This window comes from Onychomys torridus, chromosome 21 (assembly GCF_903995425.1).
Source record: "Onychomys torridus chromosome 21, mOncTor1.1, whole genome shotgun sequence".
Taxonomy (NCBI): Eukaryota; Metazoa; Chordata; class Mammalia; order Rodentia; family Cricetidae; genus Onychomys; species Onychomys torridus.
In genome coordinates this window covers 46463048-46484166 of record NC_050463.1, presented here as the reverse complement: position 1 = coordinate 46484166, position 21119 = coordinate 46463048, and the positions used below count along the sequence as shown (strand labels likewise).

The 21119-nt window shown below is 39.5% G+C and overlaps 1 protein-coding gene across 2 annotated transcripts in view; it reads right to left on the bottom strand.

The window, feature by feature from the left end:
• Rock2 (Rho associated coiled-coil containing protein kinase 2) overlaps window positions 1-21119 on the bottom strand; it is a 98534-nt gene that overhangs the window by 9280 nt on the left and 68135 nt on the right. For both annotated transcript variants that reach the window (XM_036170550.1, XM_036170552.1), the window contains 18 exons: window positions 20350-20410; window positions 19503-19514; window positions 17476-17555; window positions 17307-17355; window positions 16144-16279; window positions 15963-16054; window positions 15508-15754; window positions 14684-14790; window positions 11436-11595; window positions 8144-8304; window positions 7637-7821; window positions 6648-6717; window positions 5211-5314; window positions 4770-4956; window positions 3560-3653; window positions 3385-3479; window positions 1909-2088; window positions 1514-1682 (listed from right to left, as the gene is read on the bottom strand). In XM_036170550.1, the coding sequence (XP_036026443.1) occupies window positions 1514-1682; window positions 1909-2088; window positions 3385-3479; window positions 3560-3653; window positions 4770-4956; window positions 5211-5314; window positions 6648-6717; window positions 7637-7821; window positions 8144-8304; window positions 11436-11595; window positions 14684-14790; window positions 15508-15754; window positions 15963-16054; window positions 16144-16279; window positions 17307-17355; window positions 17476-17555; window positions 19503-19514; window positions 20350-20410 (2189 nt within the window). The remainder of the gene's footprint in view (window positions 1-1513; window positions 1683-1908; window positions 2089-3384; window positions 3480-3559; window positions 3654-4769; window positions 4957-5210; window positions 5315-6647; window positions 6718-7636; window positions 7822-8143; window positions 8305-11435; window positions 11596-14683; window positions 14791-15507; window positions 15755-15962; window positions 16055-16143; window positions 16280-17306; window positions 17356-17475; window positions 17556-19502; window positions 19515-20349; window positions 20411-21119) is intronic.

The window sequence follows — 21119 nt, the reverse complement described above, 5'->3', positions numbered from 1 at the left end:
TAACATCAAGTACCCCATTGATTAAATTCATGCACTGGCAGAATTCAGAGAAAGCCACACCAGCGCCCCGAGCTCTTTTCACGGCACGTCTACATCAAACCTTCACTCTTCCTGTGGAGAATGAGCTGTCTAGAGGTGTGGTGTGCACTGCTGAGTAGAAAGCACTTCAGAGGAGGATGTGTTCAGAAAACGGGCTTTTAGAATGGCTATTCTGTGTACAACAAGATCAAATCTGTCTACCAAGCAACAATAATATAATCAGGATTTCTAGGCTCTAAAATATTAAATCAATTAAACAATCAACAAAACAAAGTATCTTAAGCCCTTAGACTCTTCTTATCAATTTGGTCAGATTTTTCAAATGAAATTAGCAAGGGGGATGGCATTTTAAGAGAATATTCCAATAATACAAGTTGTTACAGATTTTAACTATTATGCACCAACTGTACTAGAAGACTTATATAAGTTCTCTATCTCCTCACTACTCCACATAACAGAACTCTATCCTTCATGTAGATAAAGAGACTGGAGTCTAGAGAAATCAGTGAGAACGTCTGTGAGTTTAAAAGATGCTCTTGGATTCTTCATTTCACCTGTGAGGCTTTTCAGGGTAAGACCAAGGCCAGATTGTTTCATGTGCTCTTTTAAGGCTTAGCATACCATGAACATGTATGTACTCAGTGCAAACCTGAACACAGTCTCTGAAACAGGTCTCATGATTTTGTTCTTTTCTGTACTGTCACTCTTGATACAGAACTACAGAAAAGTCTGAAAACAGAGGAGGCCATGCACTTTCAAGGATATAGAACACACTGTTTTGTTTCCAGAAAGTTGGCAAAAGTCAAACGATCTAGCAAACACAATCACGAGCTATTTGAAAAATGCCTTAAAATCGGAATTACAGTTCATGCAGCAATTCATTGTTTACTGCATCTACACAGCATGTTGGAGTGAGTGGTGTTAGTTAATGTTATGAAAAGTTTTTTTTTCAAAAGGTAAAATTAAGTAGCCGGGAAAACTCCAAAGACAAAGATTTTCAGGATGTCACCTGCACCATTAGGGTCCGATGAAATGGGTAAGTAAGGCAAAGAATCTTCTTCAGAATCAGAGTCAAGAAGCGTGTGAGAACTGGAGGGCTTAGTGGCAATATTGAGAGAAGTAGAGGAGCGCTGGTAGGTGAAGGACATGGACTCCATAGTGTGTGACTGAGTGATATGGACTAAAGGCCCACAAGTCAGGAGCAAGGCAGAGTGGAGAGAGAAAAAGGAAAGCTTAAAAGACAGACAGCCACTATATAACATAAGAGTTAAACACCTAAACATTTAGAATTTATGTGTCTGTTTTTAAAGAAACAAGTCCAAAATGTCATGTGAATCCCCACTCTAAAAAGTAGGTTTTCCCTTAAAGAAATGCCCAATATTTTTCTCAAGAGCAAAGTCAGTCATGGACCTGAAAGTACGCAGCTGACTTACATTTCAGGCAAATAAATACAAGGCTGACCAAAAATGTGTACCTGGAAAACCATCGTCAGGCTCAACCTCTCCTGGTCCACTGCCTATACTGGAACTGTCCATACCAATATGCAAGGCCTGGAGCTGTGACCGCAGCTGCTCAATGTCACTGTCTTTACTGTCCAGGGTCATCTGGAGTTCAATTCGAATCTGGCTCTCTTCAGCTATTTGCTGTAAGAGAACATATAACAGATGAGATGGACACTGTAACTATGGGTTGTGGCTCAGTAATAATTAGAATAGAAATGTTCTGTAAGAGAACATCTAACAGATGAGACAGACACTGTAACTGCAGGCCATGGTTCAGTAATAATTAGAATAGAAATCTCCTGCCACCATACCGACACGGAAATAACTGTCTTTAACAGAGGTTTTCAATGTAAAAGAGTATTCTTACAGCCTGCATTTCATTCAGTTCCCTCTGGTACTTGATCATCTGCTGCGTCAACTTTTCACGTTCAGACTTAAGCTCCATATGGAGTTTCCTGTTCTCCTTCTCTTTCCTTCGCACATCGGTGTCACTACCACGCTTGACAGGTTCTTTGCGATTCATGATCTCCGCCAACTTATTCACAGCCTTAAAAAATAAGAATAAATAATTATGTTGATGTCTTCTCAGAAACTCACTTATTACAAGCTCCATGATCACCAGCAATTCCTCTCCTACAGACAGGGCTATGAAGAAATCCCTTGGAGCTTGGGCAGAGGCTCAGTCAGTAAAGTGTCCACTGTACGAGCAGAGGGACCTGAGTTCAGATCCTGACACCCACGTGTAAAGCCAGGCACAGTGGTGCTTGCTCTAACCGCAGTGCTGGGGTGGGGTGGGGTTGGAGACAGAAGGATCCCCCAGGTTCAGCTAGTCCTGCCCAATCTGTGAGCTCCAGACTTGGTAAGAGATCTTGTCTCAAAATATATGGTGGAAAGGGGCTGGAGAGACGGCTCAATGATTCAAATGCTGTCCAGTTTCTGGAAGAACCGAGTTCAGTTCCCAGCACCCATGTCAGGTACTTACAACCACTTGTAAATCCAGCTCCACTGGACCCAACACCCTCTTCTGCTTCCGTGGGCACAAGCACATAAACAAATGAAGGTTAAGTCCCTTTTTTAAAGGGGGGTGGGGGGAAGCAGACAGTAATAGAGGAAGACACCAGAAGCAGTATCTGGTCTCCACACACCACACACATATGTACACACTTCACATGTACACACATATGCACATACACACACCTATGACAAGCATACACAGAACTTTTACTTTAAATAATGCACTTCTTTTTACTAATATTCATCCCGTATCCTAAATAGTATTTTATTCTCATGATTTTTGAGAATGAAAATTTAATGTGTTTGAAGGGCTGTGAGCATAGCTTGGGCAGGATGCTTGCCTAGCGTATGCCAGGCCCTGGATGTGTTCCCCACTAAATTACACGCTTCATCTGATGTAATTTTCTACTAACTCAACTTTTCCTATAAGAGGTTTTAATAGGCAATTGTCCTCCTCCTATCTGGAGGAGGTAAATTCTGCCCTGGCACTAAAATGTACTTTGTCCTACAACAGAGAACAGGACTAGCACCCACATGTTCCGGTACAAATCCAGCTGTGGGAGCTGGCAGAGGGTGTCAACAGTCATATATGCCCTTTCAGAGCACCTGACTCTTTTCAGGCTATTAGCAAATAAGAAAAAGCTGCAAGAGAATGTGGGCCATACGAAGTTTCTTCTAACTGGACAGAAGTAAACAAGGAAACTATCTAAACACTGGTATTGCGATGAGCACAGCTATTGCCCTGGAGAGCCAGAGTGACAGGCGACAGGCGACAGGCGACAGGGATGAAAACCAAGTTCAAAAGCGCATTTGCACTCTGGTGGCATACTTGAGTCTTGAGTGTTCTCTCAGTCAGCAGCTGCTTCTCAAACTGCGCTTTAATAGATGCTGCGCTGATCTCTTCATCTTTCAACTTGGAGAGTTCTGAAAAGAGAGAGACCAATTACACCCACAGATCCAGCTCCAGGTGTGTTCATAGCAAGCTCCTTCCTGCTCATACGTACGTTCTTGAGTGTCTTTCAGCTTGTTGTTCAGCTCTTCTTTCTCATTTGCAAGATTCGCAACATCACTAGTTAGTGTCCTATTGGTTTCTTCAAGCTAAGAAACAAGTGAGGGGTGGGGGGAGAGGAACCATGTATCAATCTACACAACTTTAGTTGTCAAACAGTAGTCCAAACTGAGACCCCAGAACACTTCTCACCTCCTCACTTCCCCTTGTGTTACCACACACACTTGTCCTTAATAAAACTGCTGCTCCCTCAAAACTTGTTACATATCTCAAAAAGCCAAAACTTTGCCCTCTTTTCACAACTCCTTAGCATTTTTAAATGAGAAAACTATTTAATAAATCAAGAAAAGGGAAAACAAAGGTGTTCCAATCATGCAGATTAAGTTTAAAAACTAGTATTTTCCTCCCAATGTTACTTTAAAATAAAAAATGAGATTGTATTGAAAAAGCTGACATCCTTTTTCTATTGAATTCTATAGTTCTTTTGAGATTATATTCCTATCCTTCCTTCCTCAAGTTTTATTATAATTTATACATTCAACTTTCCCACCAAATACTTCAAATTTCTACTATGAATAACATATGTGATTTATTTAATACATGATGGTAGGGCACACCCCTCACTAAACACTCAGTGAACAAATGCAGGAGAATGCCTATGAATTCAAGGCCAGTCTGGTCTGCAGAGTGAAGCCCAGGCAGCCAGAGATAGTGAGAATTAAGATACCATGTGGGAATGGCAGGTAATGTTTCTAATCCCAGCACTTGGGAGGGTGAGGCAGGAAGAAGATTGTAAATTCTGGGCCATTTTGAGATCAAAATAAAGAACAACAAAATGTATTACCCTGCTGGTGTGTGTGTATGTGTGTGTGTGTGTGTGTGTGTGTGTGTGTGTGTGTGTGTGTGTCACATAGATGTTTTAGGTTCTAATTGCTTCAAATTTTTATTTTTCACATTTGGTCCTTAAGCTAGGTACAATTTACTTAGTAAGGCTCTAACTTTATTCCATTTGCACAAAAATCCCATGATTCCAAAACCATTTATTGACTGAGTCCCTTCCTGCTGGCCTTATTACTATCTAGGTTCAAACACTCTGAAGTATTCCTTTAGTTAGATTCGGTCACAGCTGACACAGCCCCAGATGTTCTTGAGACTTGCTGACCCAGCACTGGGACTCCGAGCCAGAGCACACGACTTGTACTTACAGACGCAATTGTGGCATCCTTCTCAGTGAGTTCTTGTTTGTGTCTAGCCATCATTTCCTTTATCTCCAGCTCTTTCATGATCTTCTCTTTTTCCAAATCAGAATACTGTTCCTCAGCAATGGAACGAGCCAGCTGCTCAGAATCTGCTTTGGTCAGGGTGATCTCTAGCTGGGCAGCCAAAGAGTCTCTGTATTTGAGAGACATATCATGAAAATGGAAGAATATGGTAATGGGATTGAACCAAGGCTTCATGTGTTCTAAGCACACAGTCTACCTAAGCTGAGTCCCAGATCCCTCGGAGATGGCTTTTGAATGATCAATTTTCATTAGGAAGTCAAAAGTCTTTCTCCACTTGATTCCCCATCAGATTTTTTACTTGATGGAAAGGAGGCTGAGCACGTGGCACGTATCCATGGACAAGGGACCAGGTCCTGACCTTACCTTTCATCCTGTAAATCCTGCTTCTTCTGCTGTAATTCTTTACAAAGCTTAGTCTTCTCTTCACTTTCCTCCTTAAGTTCTCGAACTTGTGTCTTATAGAGGGTCTAAGCAGCAAAACAGAAATGTGACCTTATCACCAAGAATATGACTTACATTCAAAACCTAGCCAGGCAAAAAGCTCAATATATATAAATATTTACTCAATGTTGAGTAATTTGGGGCTCCTGAAATATCAATAGTTTTGTGGGTTTTCCCATTTTCCAGTCACCAATTAATAAACAAATATTTGGCTAGCAACCAAAGTGCATTGTAGATTATGTATCCTACATTCAGTTCCTAGGATACTCAACACCTAAAAAAAAGCCAGTTAACAATGTATAAAGTATGACTTTCAACTAAATATTATAGCAATAATTCCAATTAAATGTACAGGCTGGCAGTATAAATGAAGAGGTAATGAAAACCACTGCTGGCTAAAATACTTCATATTGCTAGGCAGTCGTGGCAGACACCTTTAATTCTGGCACTCAAGAGGCAGAGGCAGGTGGATCTCTTGAGTTCGAGGCCAGCCTGGTCTACAGAACGAGTTCCAGGACAGCCAGGGCTACACAGAGAAACCCTGTGTCGAAAAACCCTCCCTCGAAAAACAAGGGAGGGGAAATACTTCGTATTTTTAAAGTGGTCTCAAAAAAAAAAAAAAAAACCCCACAAATATCAAAATGACAATTTTATTCCTTTCATTACAAAAGCACAATTCCCAAAAGGTGATGCTTTTAACCAGCTTCACAGATTGGTAATAGTTTATGCTTAGAATTATGCTCCAGCAACAACAACTGATTTGTTGTTTTAAGACAGTTGTCTTCCCTTTGGTTGCCCAGATTGACTTCAATGTTGTGGGATCAAGTAATCTGCCCACCTCAGCCTGCCTGGTAGCTGCAACTGTAGGCACATACTACCAAGCCAGTCTGATAAAGGATTCCGATAAAACAGGCCACAGTCTTTTGCCCAGCACTTTTTTTTCTTTTTTTGTGATATAGTGGGTACTGAACTCAGGACCTCCATGTTAGGCAAGTATTTTACCACTGAGCTACATCCCCAATCCCTGTCTGTTTTTTATGAGTTGTGTAAGACTCCACCGAAATCTCTGTCTGGTATGATGGTAAACTACTATAATCCCAGTACTCAGGAGGTGAAAGTTTGCACATTGGAGCCCAGCCTGGGATATACAGCAGGACTGTTAAAAAACCTAAAACCAAAGTAAGCCGAGGCAAACAAACCAAAGTTGTGCATCTACCCTCTTCTGACCTCCCAGGGTACCAGGCATGCACATGGTACAGATGCATGCCCACACCCAAAATACGGAAACACATCAAGTGAAACAAGTATGTGTTTCAATCAAGAGACAATCATTCTCTGGTTCTGTAGGAAGTGCCTTACTGAGAAATACTGCTCTGCTTCAAGCTGGTCTTGCAATTCCTTCATCTGCCCGTCTGCATCCTGCCGCTCTCTGTGAACAAGAAGAGACCAAGTCTTTAGTAAAGTATACACATTTAAACTCAGCTATTCTGCAGAGAATCCCTGCAATCATGTCACTTTCATGCTAGCACCAACTTTACCACACTGCCTTCCAAACTCTTGTCCCTGCAGGCCTGGTGGCAGGGTCTGTAATCCCAGCAACTGGGAGGCTGGGGCAGGAAGGACTGTGAGTTCAAAGCCAGCCTGGAGAATTTCAAGAGACCATGTATCAAAAAACAAAACAAGAGCTGGAGAAATGGCTCAGCAGTAATGAACATTGGCTGTTCTTCCAGAGGTCCTGAGTTCAATTCCCAGTAACCACATGGTGGTTCACAACCATCTGTAATGAGATCTGTCGCCCTCTTTTAGCATGCAGGCAGAACACTGTATACATAATAAATAAATCTTTAAAAAAACAAAACAAAACAAAACAAAAAAAACCCAAGAATCCAAACAACTGAAAGCTAGATGTGGTGACTAGTATGTGGAGTCCTAGTACTCTGGAGGCTGAAGAAGGAACATCCCTAGAAGGCTGTGGCCAGCCAGGGCTACACAGTGAAGACTATAAAATAGTTACAACAACAAAATACCAAAAACAACCCAAGAAACCACACACACACAAAGAAAACCAACTCCTTCAGTACTGTGCACAGGCTTTTCCTGAGGCTATATGTCATTATCATGTCATTAATCCCACAGCTAATGCCATGTGTGCCTGTATTTTAAGTTTTATTTTACTTTCATATTTCTATATAAATTGGCTCTAGAATTCCAATCTGTTTTCACACTCGCAAATGTTGGGATTATAGGAATTATCACATCTGGCTTTCATTTTAAATAAATACCATTGTATATGTAACACAAAACCTCTCAGAAGCCATCAATCAAACTGTCTGAACCAGTTAACTTACTTTCGAAGTTCAGCATTTTGCTTTTCCAAGTTCATTTTCATTTCCATGAGATGATTATTTTCCTGCTTTATCTGCTTTTCTGACATTTTTAGGGTGTTGACTTGCTGGGTCTGCATCTTCAGGTCATTTTGCATAAGGCAACGCTTCTGAGTTTCCTGTTCTATTTTTAATGTCAAATTTCTAACCTAAAAAGGTAAATTGTATACTGTGTATTTAAGTAAATTATTTTTATTTTTCTCAAGAATAATGCTTTTCTTACTCATATCACATTAAAATACAGATAATATTTCTAATATTTTTAAAGAAAATGTAATCTTTAAGGTATAAGAAACTCAAAATTTTTCAGTAATGGCTGACTTACTCTATCACCAAAATCCATTCAACCCAACAGATTGTACAGACTACTACAAGAAAAAGTTAAATAATGCCGTCACCATTCAATGTCCCCAATACAGCTAGTTTCTTATTGGTTCGTTAACTTTCACTTGGTATATAATTCACACTCACATCCTCACTTAGCACATCTTTCTGCTCCAGCAGCTCGCTGAGTTTCTGCTGTGACTGTTTGAGATCACAGTCCAATAGAGAGCATCTTTTCTCAGCTTCCAGGAGCAGGTTCTCCACCTTCTGCTTTAAAGACCTTTCTTCCAACAGCTTCTTCTCCATTTCTAGTACAATGAAAGTGGACACAACTGTGAGTCTGAAATGTAAGTATTTTAATTAAGAGCAAGTGGTACTGTCCTACATTGTTATTTGTTTCTAAATGAACATTTTATCACTTCAAATATATTTGAAATATTATGAATTTTAGGCTACTTGTGATACTACATTTATTCTAGTGGAAAAAAGATAATCCTGTCTTTGTAGTTCTGTAAGACACTGGCATCTTTCAATGAAACAGTGTAACTATTTTTACCCGAAAGCATTCCATGCAGATTTCATCACTTCTCTTCCCATAGTAATATATTATTACAAAGGTGCTGAAATTATGTTTGGGGAGACAGACTCAGGAACCAAACTTTCTTAGCTTAAATCTTGGCTCTGCTGCTTACTAATTATTTGAGTAGGTAAATTAACTTCTTTGGCCTTAACTCCCTTCCATCTAGGGGGGTAATGGTATTTAATCTCCAGCATACGGCAAGGAAGTTTTTAAGTTAATTCATATATGGGACTTAAAATACTGTCAGGCATATGGCAGGCATTAGCAAGTAAATGCTCATAAACACTTATAATGTATTTTTTTATTAGTAAAATGGTAGGAGAAAATGGAGTAAATCTATGAAGTATTATGTTTACTTAGTAGGAATGCAGGTAATCTTTGCTTTTTTTTTTTTTTTTTGATTTATTTATTTATTATGTATACAGCATATGTGCCTGCAGGCCAGAAGAGGGCACCAGATCTCATTACAGATGGTTGTGAGCTACTATGTGGTTGCTGGGAATTGAACTCAGGACCTCTGGAAGAGCAGCCAATGCTCTTAACCTCTGAGCCATCTCTCCAGCCCAATCTTTTTTCAGTTCATTTCCAAGGAAGATTCCTCTGCCCTCTCACACCTAATGTTTAACATCCAACCATCATTTATAAAGTTTCATTAGGGAAGAATGAACTACATTAATTTTCAGGTCTTTTTTAAGTGTACACGTGTTCACATGTACATAAAGACCTTGTTTGCTCTCCACTATATCCTGTGGCAGGGCCTCTTGGTGGGTTAACGTGGAACCTACTAACTCTGGCTTCTCTAGCTAGTGAGCTTGCCCCAGGGATATCATCCTTCCCCCAACCCCCCATTTCCTAAGTGCTAGGATTCCAGTGGCTGCTATGCCTGCCTGGATCTTATAAGGGCCCATCCATGTACAACAAGTACATCCATCAAACCACCTCCCTCCCTGACCAGAACTGAAAATATGTAGTGAAGGGTCTTCAAAACTGTACAGATAGATGAAACATTCTCTACATGCTACAAATAGAAAGTATTTCTAATTATTTTATATGTACAACTGCACTTGATTTCCACAACCTAACACCACCGTCTGTTCAAGCCATATTCTTAATCTATGGAGGGGATAACATGTAGACGAAAGAGCAAGAATTTAGATCTAGGCTTGAAAGATATCTATAGTATTTATTGTCTGCCTATGTGTAAAATATAAGGAAGTTATCACGTATCATGTATTAGTGTTCCAAGTAACCACTGGAAACAATTAAGTTATATTGAATTGTTTCACTTTTGTCAGTTTGGAAAATAATCAAAAAATAAATGCATTTGTTTACTCAATAAATAAATTAAAATATTCATTTAAAAAAACCACATCATATTGGTATAGAGAACAGAAAGAACCACAAGAAAACTTCCTGAGGTGGAAAACATATTCTACAAACTTGCTTTGGTGGTAGCTATATGAGTGTAACACAAACATCAAAACTATTCAACTTTACTGCATATAAATTATAGCCCCAAACAACTTAATTCTCTTCTAGACCACAGACAAGGAAATACACAGTCCATTAACTTCATCTCTTCAGATTAGACCTTTCTAAATAAAGTACCTGCTTCAGTTCTCTATCTTTTTTTTTTTTTTTTCCTGAGACAGGGTCTCACTGTGTAGCCCCTGCTGAGACCTACCTGCTTTGTCCTCCTGAGTGCTGGGATTAAAGGCATGTGCCACCATTTCATTTCTTATCACCCTGAATTACTGCTTTAAACTAAGTTGGCTGTGATAAGAAAATCTAAATGTTAATTATATTTAAAGAGTGAAAGGCTATTTCTTCTAAGCTATTCATAATAGTCTGCCTCAGTAAGAAGTTCTAAGACTTGGACAAAAATATTCTTAAGTACTGATTATTTCTGGAATTCCAAGTCTATTTTAATAATAAATAGGAAACAAACTATCCTAAGGTAACTCTAATGCAAAGACTGGTGGTCTATGGAAGCTAACTTTGGGATATATTAATATGATACGGCTTTAATAAAATCTGACTGGCAACTTTAGTATGTCAGAGTCCAAAATACTCAGTGAGCTAAATAGTTGAGCACAGTGGTTCTCAATCTGAGGGTCATGACCTTTTGGGATCAAATAACCCTTTCACATGGGTTGCCTAAGACCATAGGAAAACAGATATTTACATTCTGATTTAACACAGTAGCAAAATTACAGTTATGCAGTAGCAATAAAAATAATTTTATGGTTAGGGGTCACCACAACATGAACTGTATTAAAGGGTCACAGCATCAGGAAGGTTGAGAACCACTCCTCTAGCTGGGCTATTATGCAAGTTTTGGTCTTACGTAACTATTAATACTTTTGTAACACAGCTAGAAATCTCAAACTACAGTAAATATTAGGACAAAGGACGTATTTCCCAATTATCAGTATAGAGGACCACATAATACACCTTATGCCATCGATGCCACTGATGGATGGGAGATAATTTTGTATTTGGGCTTTAGTTTCTTAGAAACTATTGTAATGATACAAAGGTTTTTTAAAATATATGAAGTTTCCCTGGTACTTTTCTTCCTTTTAGTTCAGAATACTTGGAAATATAAATACATATTTTACTTTGTAAAAGTGAAGACTAACTCTTGGACAATGTTGCTGGGAGCACACCTCACAGTGCACACCTTTCATGGACAGTGTTGTTGGGAGCACACCTCACAGTGCACACCTTTCATGGACAGTGTTGTTGGGAGCACACCTCACAGTGCACACCTTTCATGGACAGTGTTACTGGGAGCACACCTCACAGTGCACACCTTTCATGGACAGTGTTGTTGGGAGCACACCTCACAGTGCATACCTTTCATGGCTTCTGATTTAGCTTCTTCAATGGATTCATAGATCTTGTTTTTATCTGCTAGACGTGCTTTTGTGGTCTTGTGTTCGGCTTCTTCTTGCTCTAAACTCTGCTGTATCACTTTCAGTTGATATGTCATATCTATTTCCATGTTGCTCTTTTCCTATGAAACATCATCAATGGTGATTATTAACAGAATTTCAAAAACTTTTAAACAGTCTCAGTAGGAATGTTCAGTATCTTCCTTCCCTTCTTCTTCTAAGTTTCTTGTGACATAATGACTGGCCTCTGCCACCCATCCACTGTTCTGAGATTGGAACTGAGCCTGTTTGAAGTGACCAGAGTGACATTCTCACCATACAATACTATTGGGCTCTCCTACTCTGTTTCTCTATCTGCAGCCCTGACACTGCCCACTGCTGCTGCTGACAATGTATCCCCTGGCTCTCCCTAACCAGCTCTCACACTTCCTGTGACTCTGAAGGTTCCCCAGCTGCCTCTCAAATGCTAGTTTTACTTTTTACAATTATCTATTTTATTTTAAATGTGTGTGTGAGTGCTTTGCTTCTGTATATGTGTGTTTACCACACGTGTGCCTGGTGCCCATGTAAGTCTGAAGAAGGTGACAGATCCCCTAGAATTGGAATTACAGATGGCTATGAGCCACCTTGTGAGTGCTGGGAACCAAACTTGGGTCCTCTGCAAGAAGAACAAGGCTCTTAACTGCTGAACCATCTCTCCAGCTGCAGGACTCTGGTATTCTTTAGATACAAGGTCTCTCTTTCAAAAGCACTATTTTTCAAACTTTAAAAATGTTATCTAGCAGCCATGCATGGTGGTCAGACCTTTAATCCCAGCACTCAGGAGACAAAGGCAGGCAGATCTCTCAAGTTTGAAGCCAGCCTGGTCTACATAGTGAGACTCTGTCTCAAACAAACAAACAAAAGAAGACATGTTTGCTGGTTTGAGGGTGGCGGCACATGCCTTTGATCCCAGCACTCAGGAGGAAGAGGCAGGTGGATCTCTGTAAGAAACTTTGAGACCAGCCTGGTCTACAGAGTGATTTCCAGGACAGCCAGGGCTGTTACACAGAGAAACCTGTCTCAGAATAACAAAAAACAAAAGCACAGACATGTTCTAAGTTTGAAAGTCTTGAATAATACAAGTCAGTCTATTTTCCACATATGCCCCAGGATTTTCAACACAGTATATAGCCAACAAAACCTGAAGTATATACTATCTTACCCTTAAAGGATAAGTTTGATGACTGACACCATACTCCAGAAATACTGACTAACCAAGCAAATCACAGCGTAAGTTACTTTACCCTATCTTACCCTCCAGCTAGAGTCTGCCTCTTTACCTGCCCAGCTCTGACAAAGCATGTCAGGGCTCATTTTCTACACCCAAAAGGCATACTACGTCCAAACAGCTAGCATTTTGTTTGCATACAAAGCATTAGAATTATCTAGGACAGTGGTTCTCAACCTTCCTAATGCTGAGACACTTTAGTACAGTTCCTCATGTGTGGTGACCCCCAACCATACAGTTATTTTCATTGCTACTTCATAACTGTAATTTTGCCACTGTTATGAATCATAATGTAAACATCTGTGTTTCTGATGGTCTTAGGTACGTGAAAGTGTCTTTCTTTCTTTCTTTCTCTCTCTCTCTCTCTCTCTCTCTCTCTCTCTCTTTCTTTCTTTCTTTCTTTCTTTCTTTACTTATTTACTTACTTACTTACTTACTTACTTATTTAGAGCCTGGGACTCACCAGGTGGCCTTGAGCTCAAAGAGATTCACCTGCCTCTGTTTCCCCAGGCTGGTATCAAAGGTTTGTATCATCATGACCAACTTATTCTCACTTTTAAAATTATCTATCAGCCGGGCGGTGGTGGTGCACGCCTGTAATCCCAGCATTCAGAAGGCAGAGGCAGGTGGATCTCTGCATTCGAGGCCAGCCTGGTCTACAGAGCTAGTCCAGGACATGTTCCAAAGCTACAGAGAAACCTTGTCTCGAAAAACCAAAAAAAAAAGAAAGAAAGAAAGAAAGAAAGAAAGAAAGAAAGAAAGAAAGAAAGAAAAGAAAATTATCTATCAGACTGTGATACTATTAAAAGCAACACTGCATCTTAATCTTTCCTAAAGAAAACATTAAATACTCAGATCAATGCATAAACAAATGAAAATATTAACTAGTAGCTGGGAGGTGGTGGTGGTGCACGCCTTTAATCCCAGCACTCGGGAGGCAGAGCCAGACGGATCTGTGAGTTCAAGGCCAGCCTGGGCTACCAAGTGAGTTACAGGAAAAGGTGCAAAGCTATGTAGAGAAACCCTGTCTTGAAAAAACCAAAGGAAGAAAAAAAGGAAAATATTAACTAGAAATAATCTCTGGCTCCATAGTATTTTTTTTTTTTTAAAATCTCTGAATGTCAGAAGTCATATATTTCTGCTTGGGTTTTTCAGAAAAGGGTTTCTCTGTTTAACAGTCCTGGCTGACCTGAAACTTGCTTCATAGACCAGGCTGGCCTCGAACTCAAGAGTTCGATCCACCTGCCTCTGCTTCCCATGTGCTGAGATTAAAAAACGTGTGTCACCACTGTCCGGCACAAGTCATATTTTAATTTTGTTATTGTATTAATTTTAATATATCCCAGTCAAAACTTGAATTTTTTCAAAACTACATCGTATGAGATTCTCATATATAAATTTTAATATATCCCAGTCAAAACTTGAATTTTTTCGAAAACTACATCGTATGAGATTCTCAAAGAATAAAATATTTATCTTAAAAAGTCTGAATTTCTGGGGCTGGAGAGATAGCTCAGTGGTTAAGAACATTGGCTGCTCTTTAGAGGACCTGAGTTCAATTCCCAGCACCCACATAGTAGCTCACAACCACGTATAACAGGATCTGATGCCCTCTTCTGGCATGTAGGTATACATGCAGAACACTCATGCATAAAATATAAATAGATAAAAAAATTTTAATTGTCTGAATTTCCTCTGGGTCTCTAAAGAATCATCATTATATACAATGAGTCCCTTCCTTCATATAATCTGGCACACCAAGGGCTACCTGTATGGTATTAAAGTTATAGTCCTTGTTCACATAGTCAAGTCCAAATAGAAAAGTGCATGCCTATGTGACAATACTCTACCTATCACCTAGTGACTAACTATTCATTACTCCTCATGGGTCATTTTTCTTATCCTTGTCTCACACACAAAGGGCAGTGTGCCGTGGTTACCTTCTCCAAGTCAGTGAGCTTCTCCTGCAGCTGTCTCTTCTCCAGCTCTACTTTTGCTAGTGAGACTTTACCAGTCTTCAAGTCTTCTTCCAGCCCAGATATTCTTCCTGAGAATTGAAACATTGTTTAAAACAACATACTCTGCATGCATTCAATTAAGAATTAAGAATTAACTACCTCAAATTTTGAGTTATTTGTGAGCAAGAGTTTTATAACTTGTCAGAAGAGTACTTTAAAAGTTAATTTAGCTAGAACTCAATTGACCACCTAAACCTAATAAATAAATAAATAAATACTGTTTGAAAGTATATCTTTTGTTCACAAATTCTTTATCAGTATACTTGTAATGTTGTAGTTTTTTGTGATTTTTATGTTAATCATGTGTATATATGTCTGTGTCTGAGGATGGGTTTGTGCATGTGAGTGCAGTGTCCAAAGAGGCCAGAAGAGGGCCCTGGAGTCCCTGGAGCTGGAGTTGGAGCCAGTGGTGAGCCTCCTGGCAGAAATGCTAAGAACTGAACTTCTAGCAATATGTGCTCTCAAACTAACAGAATACTATGTTAAAAAATGAAACAAATTGGGAGTGATGGCCCGCATCTTTAACCCCAGGTAGAAGCATGCAGATCTCTGAGTTCAAGGGCAGCCTGGTCTACATAGCAAGTTCCAGGACATCTGGGTTGACACAGAGAAATTCTGTCTTGAAAAACAAACAATAAGACAAACAAATAAAAAAAACCCCAGGTTACTGCAAAGCATTACTCATCTAAAGTTATTTCAAAATCATGAATTATCAAAAATCAAGTCAAATGCAACCACTTTTATACCTTGTAAATCATGAATTATCTCTGATCCATGAGTCCGGTCCCTCCTTTCAGATTCTAGAGCTGATTGAAGATTGATAAATTCCTTTTCAAGCTTTAACTTGGCAGTCTCAAGTAGGCAGTTCTTATCCTGTAGATCTCTATTGTTAGATTCCAGCTGCTGAATCTGTTTGGAACTTTCTGCCTGGGTTTTTCTTAACCGTGCTGCAGTATCAGACTCTGTTCGCAGCAAAGCATTAGCTTCATCCAGCTGTTACCCAATTAGAAAGCAAGCAGATAACCACAGTTGTAACAGGATGAATAACATAGTACATCAATTTATTATCTTGTTACAAAGTACTTAAATAAAAAACTCAAAGTATCATCCCCTTGAGTATTAGAACCAAGGGCTTAGCAACACTGCAATCAGCATTAATAGGCATGGATAAACTCAGCACTTTACACATAGACCAACCTACTTGTTTCTGGAGCTGATTGACCTTCTCAGTGGATATCTGAGAGCTCTGGTTCCTTTTCTTCAAATCTTCAAGTTGATCTTTTAAGCTGTTAACTATGAAACAAAGCATTTTAGCAGCAGGCTTCAATACAACACACACATTCAATATTTTTCTTAAACGTGTATTGTTTTCTATCACAAACCATCATTTTCTAGATTCCGTTTCTTGTCAGCTTCATGATCAGCTTTCCGTTGATATTCTGCATTTTTGTGCTGAAGAAGGGCCTTTTCTCTTTCCAACTGTCTCAGTGCTGATTCCACATTTTTCCTAAAAGTAATCTGAAATAACAATTAACATTATTATCAAAAGGAAATAGGCAGAGAAATCAGATCAAAACCCATCAGTAATCCCAAACACATAAAAGAGACCTGAAAAGCTGTCATTGTTTTGTTAAAAATTATAATGCTCCCCATGTTTGCAAAGCAGCATACTACAACAAAGTAATCAAGACCTTTGTACTGGCTGGTTCTGTGTCAACTCGACACAAGCTAGAGTCATCAGAGGAAGGAGCCTCAGCTGAGGAAATGCCTCAGTGAGCTCCAGCTGTAAGGCATTTTCTCAAGTAGTGATCAATGGGAGAGGGCTTAGTCCACTGTGGGTGGAGCCATCCTAGGCTGGTGGTTCTGGGTTCTGTAAGAAGTGGGCTGAGCAAGCCAGGGGGAGGGAACAATGCAATAATGAGCATCCCTCCATGGCCTCTGCATCAGGGCCGCTTCCCGAACCACTCGGAGTTCCTATCCTGACTTCCTTCAGTGATGAGCAGCAATGCTGAAGTGTACCCTTTCCTCCTCAACTTGCTTTCTGGTCGTGATGTTTTCGTGACAGCAACAGAAACCCTAAGACAACCCTGAATATTTAATTTATTATACTGTTAGCAGTCAAGCTCTCGGAAACTTTCTACAACTAATGAACCATCACTATTTAATCCCGTGGACCTAAAATGTTACTAATATCAACACTTTTTAAAAATTAACTACATCCTGTTTTTAAAGCATACCTGCCATTTTAATAATCATATAAAAGCAAGTTTCTTAAATTAATCAAGTAATAGTTTCATTATGGCATTTACATACATATATACTATCATACTTTAAAAAAAAAAAAAAAATGAAATGCCTACACTGAATTAACTCAAATTGGCAAGGCAAGCCTAGGTAACGGAAGTCACCATGAAGTGATTTCCATCTTATGACACAGGTAAGCTTTACTAATATGTATTGTATGGCACTCTAAGAACTCTGTAGCTAAGAGGGTATCAAAGATTTTTAGTAACAAAAATGTTAATGAAGCATAGGAAATGTTTACCTCTTCTTCTAGCTCCTTTGCTGTTTTCTCTAGGCGAGTACTGATAGATCTAAGGAATTGTAGAAAGACACAGTAAATAAAATAACTCTAGTTTACAGTACAAGTACAGTCTGTTCACTGAGAAAGCATGTATATAATGCTCCGGTTTAAATGCACTGCTGGCGCATACTTGCACTTCTGCTCCAGCTCCTCCTTGGCTTGCAGCTCACTGCTAAGGTGTTCTTCTAGGGCTGATAATTTTTTCTGAATCTGTCAAAAAATTGTAAGAAATTATAAGTTTGGGTCACAAAGATGAGCGAGCAGCATAAGACAACAATGATCCCTATTTCGCCTTCCCTTACAGACCCTCTGTAAGAGCACAGGATTGGCACTGCTCATGGGGCTGACTTAGAGAGAAAGGGCCCTCGCCTCCTGCTCTCTCCTACAGCACACATACAGGCGTGAACACACTTATGGGAATAAATTCTTACGTCATCCTACACGGTGATAGGAACACCACTATGAAGAAGGATTTAATGAGTCCTGAGTAAATGATAGCTAATTCTATTTCAAATCTTCTTGTTTTTATTAGTTGTTTTAAAGCAAGTTAAAACGATAAAAAATACTAAATAACACATTTGAAATATTCCTTTATTTACTATTATCATCTTTTTACATATATGCATGTGCCTGCATGAATTTAAGTGTACCACATCCATGCAGGAGCTCTTGGGGCCAGAAGAGGGCATCGGGTGCTGGGAATAGAACAAAAGCACTCTTAACTACCAAGTCATCTTCCAGCTCCAAAGAGTTTTTCTCTTCATTTGTGTGAGACAGGATCCCACTGTGTAGCCCTGAGTAGCCTGGAACTGCTATGCAGCCAAGCTGGCCTTCAACTCACAGATCCACCTGCTTCTGCTTCTGAGTGATAGAATTAAAGGTATGTCCATCCATGCCTTCCTTCTGTTTTTTGTTTTGTTTACAGGACTTAACTTTTTGAGATCCTATGGTGCCTTGGGCGCAATATCAGGCACTTTATAAGTGTTGTCTCATTAACAGGAACAAAATACATTAGACAATGTCTCCCAAGTGAGGTGGCATGTATCTTTAAACTACTTAGGAGGCAAAGGAAGGAGCACTTCTGAGAGTTCAAGGCTAGCCTACTCTATATACTTAGTTCCAGGCCTCCAAAGAACAACAATGGTAGTGGTGTTATATCCATTTGATTAACTGAAATTCAAAAAAGATGAATATTCAGGCCAAGGCAGAAATGATACACCTAAGCCAGGGTTCTAATGAGTATGTTCCCTGGAGGTTTCTCAAATACTCCATTCATCTTAAAAACAACAACAAACCATCAAGCAACTCCTCTATTGTAGCAAAACAAGTAGAGGCTAAGAGCTGGGGAGTCGGCTCAGCCAGTGAGCTGCTTATTGCACAAGCATGAGGATCTCAGTCTGGATCTCTACCATACACATCAAAGTCAAGGCATGTTAGTCCCCGGCACTGGAGAGGCTGAGGCAGGCAGAGGCCAACCGGGTCTAGAGGATGAGCTCCAGGTCAGCCAAGGCTACAAAGTGAGACTCATTTCCAAAACAAAACATTAACAAAATCAAGTCATGGAGGCTTGAGTCTCTAACTCCAGTACTGAAGGAGGGGGAGTTTGGGAAACTGTGAAGGGACAGGCAGGTCTCTGGGGTTTGCTGGCCAGTTTGGCTTCATCTCTGAGCTCCAGGTATGCTGAGACCCTCTTATAAATAAATAAAAATAAAAAGTGTGCAGAGTATTAAGGAAGATACTGACTACTGGCCTTCACACAACTGTATACATATAAACACATCCAGTCATGTTCACACACACTAAGAATGTAAGTAAAGTCAACTATCTTTATCCTCTTCAGTACATGTACACCAAACCACTTTCCAAACAACATTTAAAAAAAAAAAGAAAAGAAAATACAGCTAATGACTGAGTCAAGATAAGTACTTCTGGCTGCTGTAATATTCTAAACATACTATTACATGTCCTTGATAAATAAAAACAAAAAATTACACAACTCATTTTAAACAAAAGATTTGTAAGAAAAACAATAAAGGATACTTGGTAGAAAAAAGGTTGGGAAGCCTCTTGGGTAGACGCAGTACTCCAAATGGGAAGCAGACTACGACTAGATTAAAACATGTATTTTTCTCCTTTTCAGTGTATTTGACAACGTACCTCCTGACTTTCCTATTCAGAAAAGAAAAGAAAGAAAACATTCAGTGCTTGTTATATTTTATAAAAGTCCTATAATGTATATCATTCCAAAATTATCCAACAGGCTTTTCTACCTCTCGTTAAATTTGAAGAAAAAATAGCATTGTAACTTGTATTTATATGATTTAGCTTTGTATGCAGTTACACATTAATAAACAGGAAGTCAGAATCTGAATCACTCCCTTATCTCTACACCCCACTGTATGTATGTATGTATGTATGTATGTATGTATACTCTTTTACAGTACTAAGAGCATACCATCTTCTAACTGTATTAGAGCTATTGATAAATCTATTATTCTTGCTACTGAATGAAGCTGAAAGCACAGATTCACATGAATGAATTACTTCAAAGTTGTGCTGCACACAGCACTTTACAAAGAATAGTAGCTCATGATTCATCATAGAATAGCAAGTGAACTTTGAAAAAAATCAGTGGTATGATGGGGCTAGAGAGATGGTCTACTAGAGTACTGGCTACTCTGCAGAGGATCTGAATTCAGAGCCCACTTGTTAGAACTCTAACTCCAATCTCAGGGGCTCCAACCCCCACTTCTGGCCTCCACTAACATTGTATACACATAGCGAACAGACATAAAACAGGCAAAACACTCATATACAAAAAATAGAGGGTTGGGGATTTAGCTCAGTGGTAGAGCGCTTGCCTAGCAAGCACAAGGCCCTGGGTTTGATTCTTAGCTAAAAAAAAAAAAAGAAAGAAAGAAAATAGAAATAAATGTTTAAAAAAAAGTGGTATGAGTATCTGAACCTAACTAAAGTACATAAGTCAGTAAAAATGAACACATACTTCACTTCTCCTTGTTTGTATTGCATCATTTTCTCTACAAGATGGAGAGTCACTTAATAACCTGGAAAGACAGAAGACAAGGTTTTTTTGCATTCCACCTGAATCCATTTTGTCTTCTATAGTCGAGCTGTTCTCAGATCTCACTTGAACATTCTAGGTGAAGCACGTATTCTAGCGCTGGGCAGTCCCACCTCTCTACTCTGCAGGACTTTGTTAGGACCAGAGGCACAACACGGGCCTCTTCATCCCACCTGCACTTCTACAATGATTATATTCTATCTCTTTTGTTTGTTTGTTTTGTTTTGTTTTTGAGACAGGGTTTCTCTGTGTAGTTTTTGTGCCTTTCCTGGGACTCACTTGGTAGCCCAGGCTGGCCTCAGATCTGCCTGGCTCTGCCTCCTGAGTGCTGGGATTAAAGGCGTGCGCCACCACCGCCCAGCTCTATCTCTTCTTTTAGAAAGGAACATCTCTTTTTTTTTTTTTGCAAAGATAACATAAGTGCTTCATGTTGTAACTTACACATCATCTTTTAAAAAACAACTTGTCACACTCATTTATTGTGTGTGTTCATGTACACAAATGCCAGGAGCCGCATGGAGAGGTCAGAGGACAGTTTGTGGAAGTCGGTTCTCTCTCCACCGCAGGGTGTCATCAGGCTTGGCAGCACTCCCGCCTACTGAGCCACCATCTTTCAATTGTGTCCTTCCCACCACCTCTAAACATGGCTAAGTCTCTGGTACCCCGGACACTCGTTTTTAAAACATGTCTTC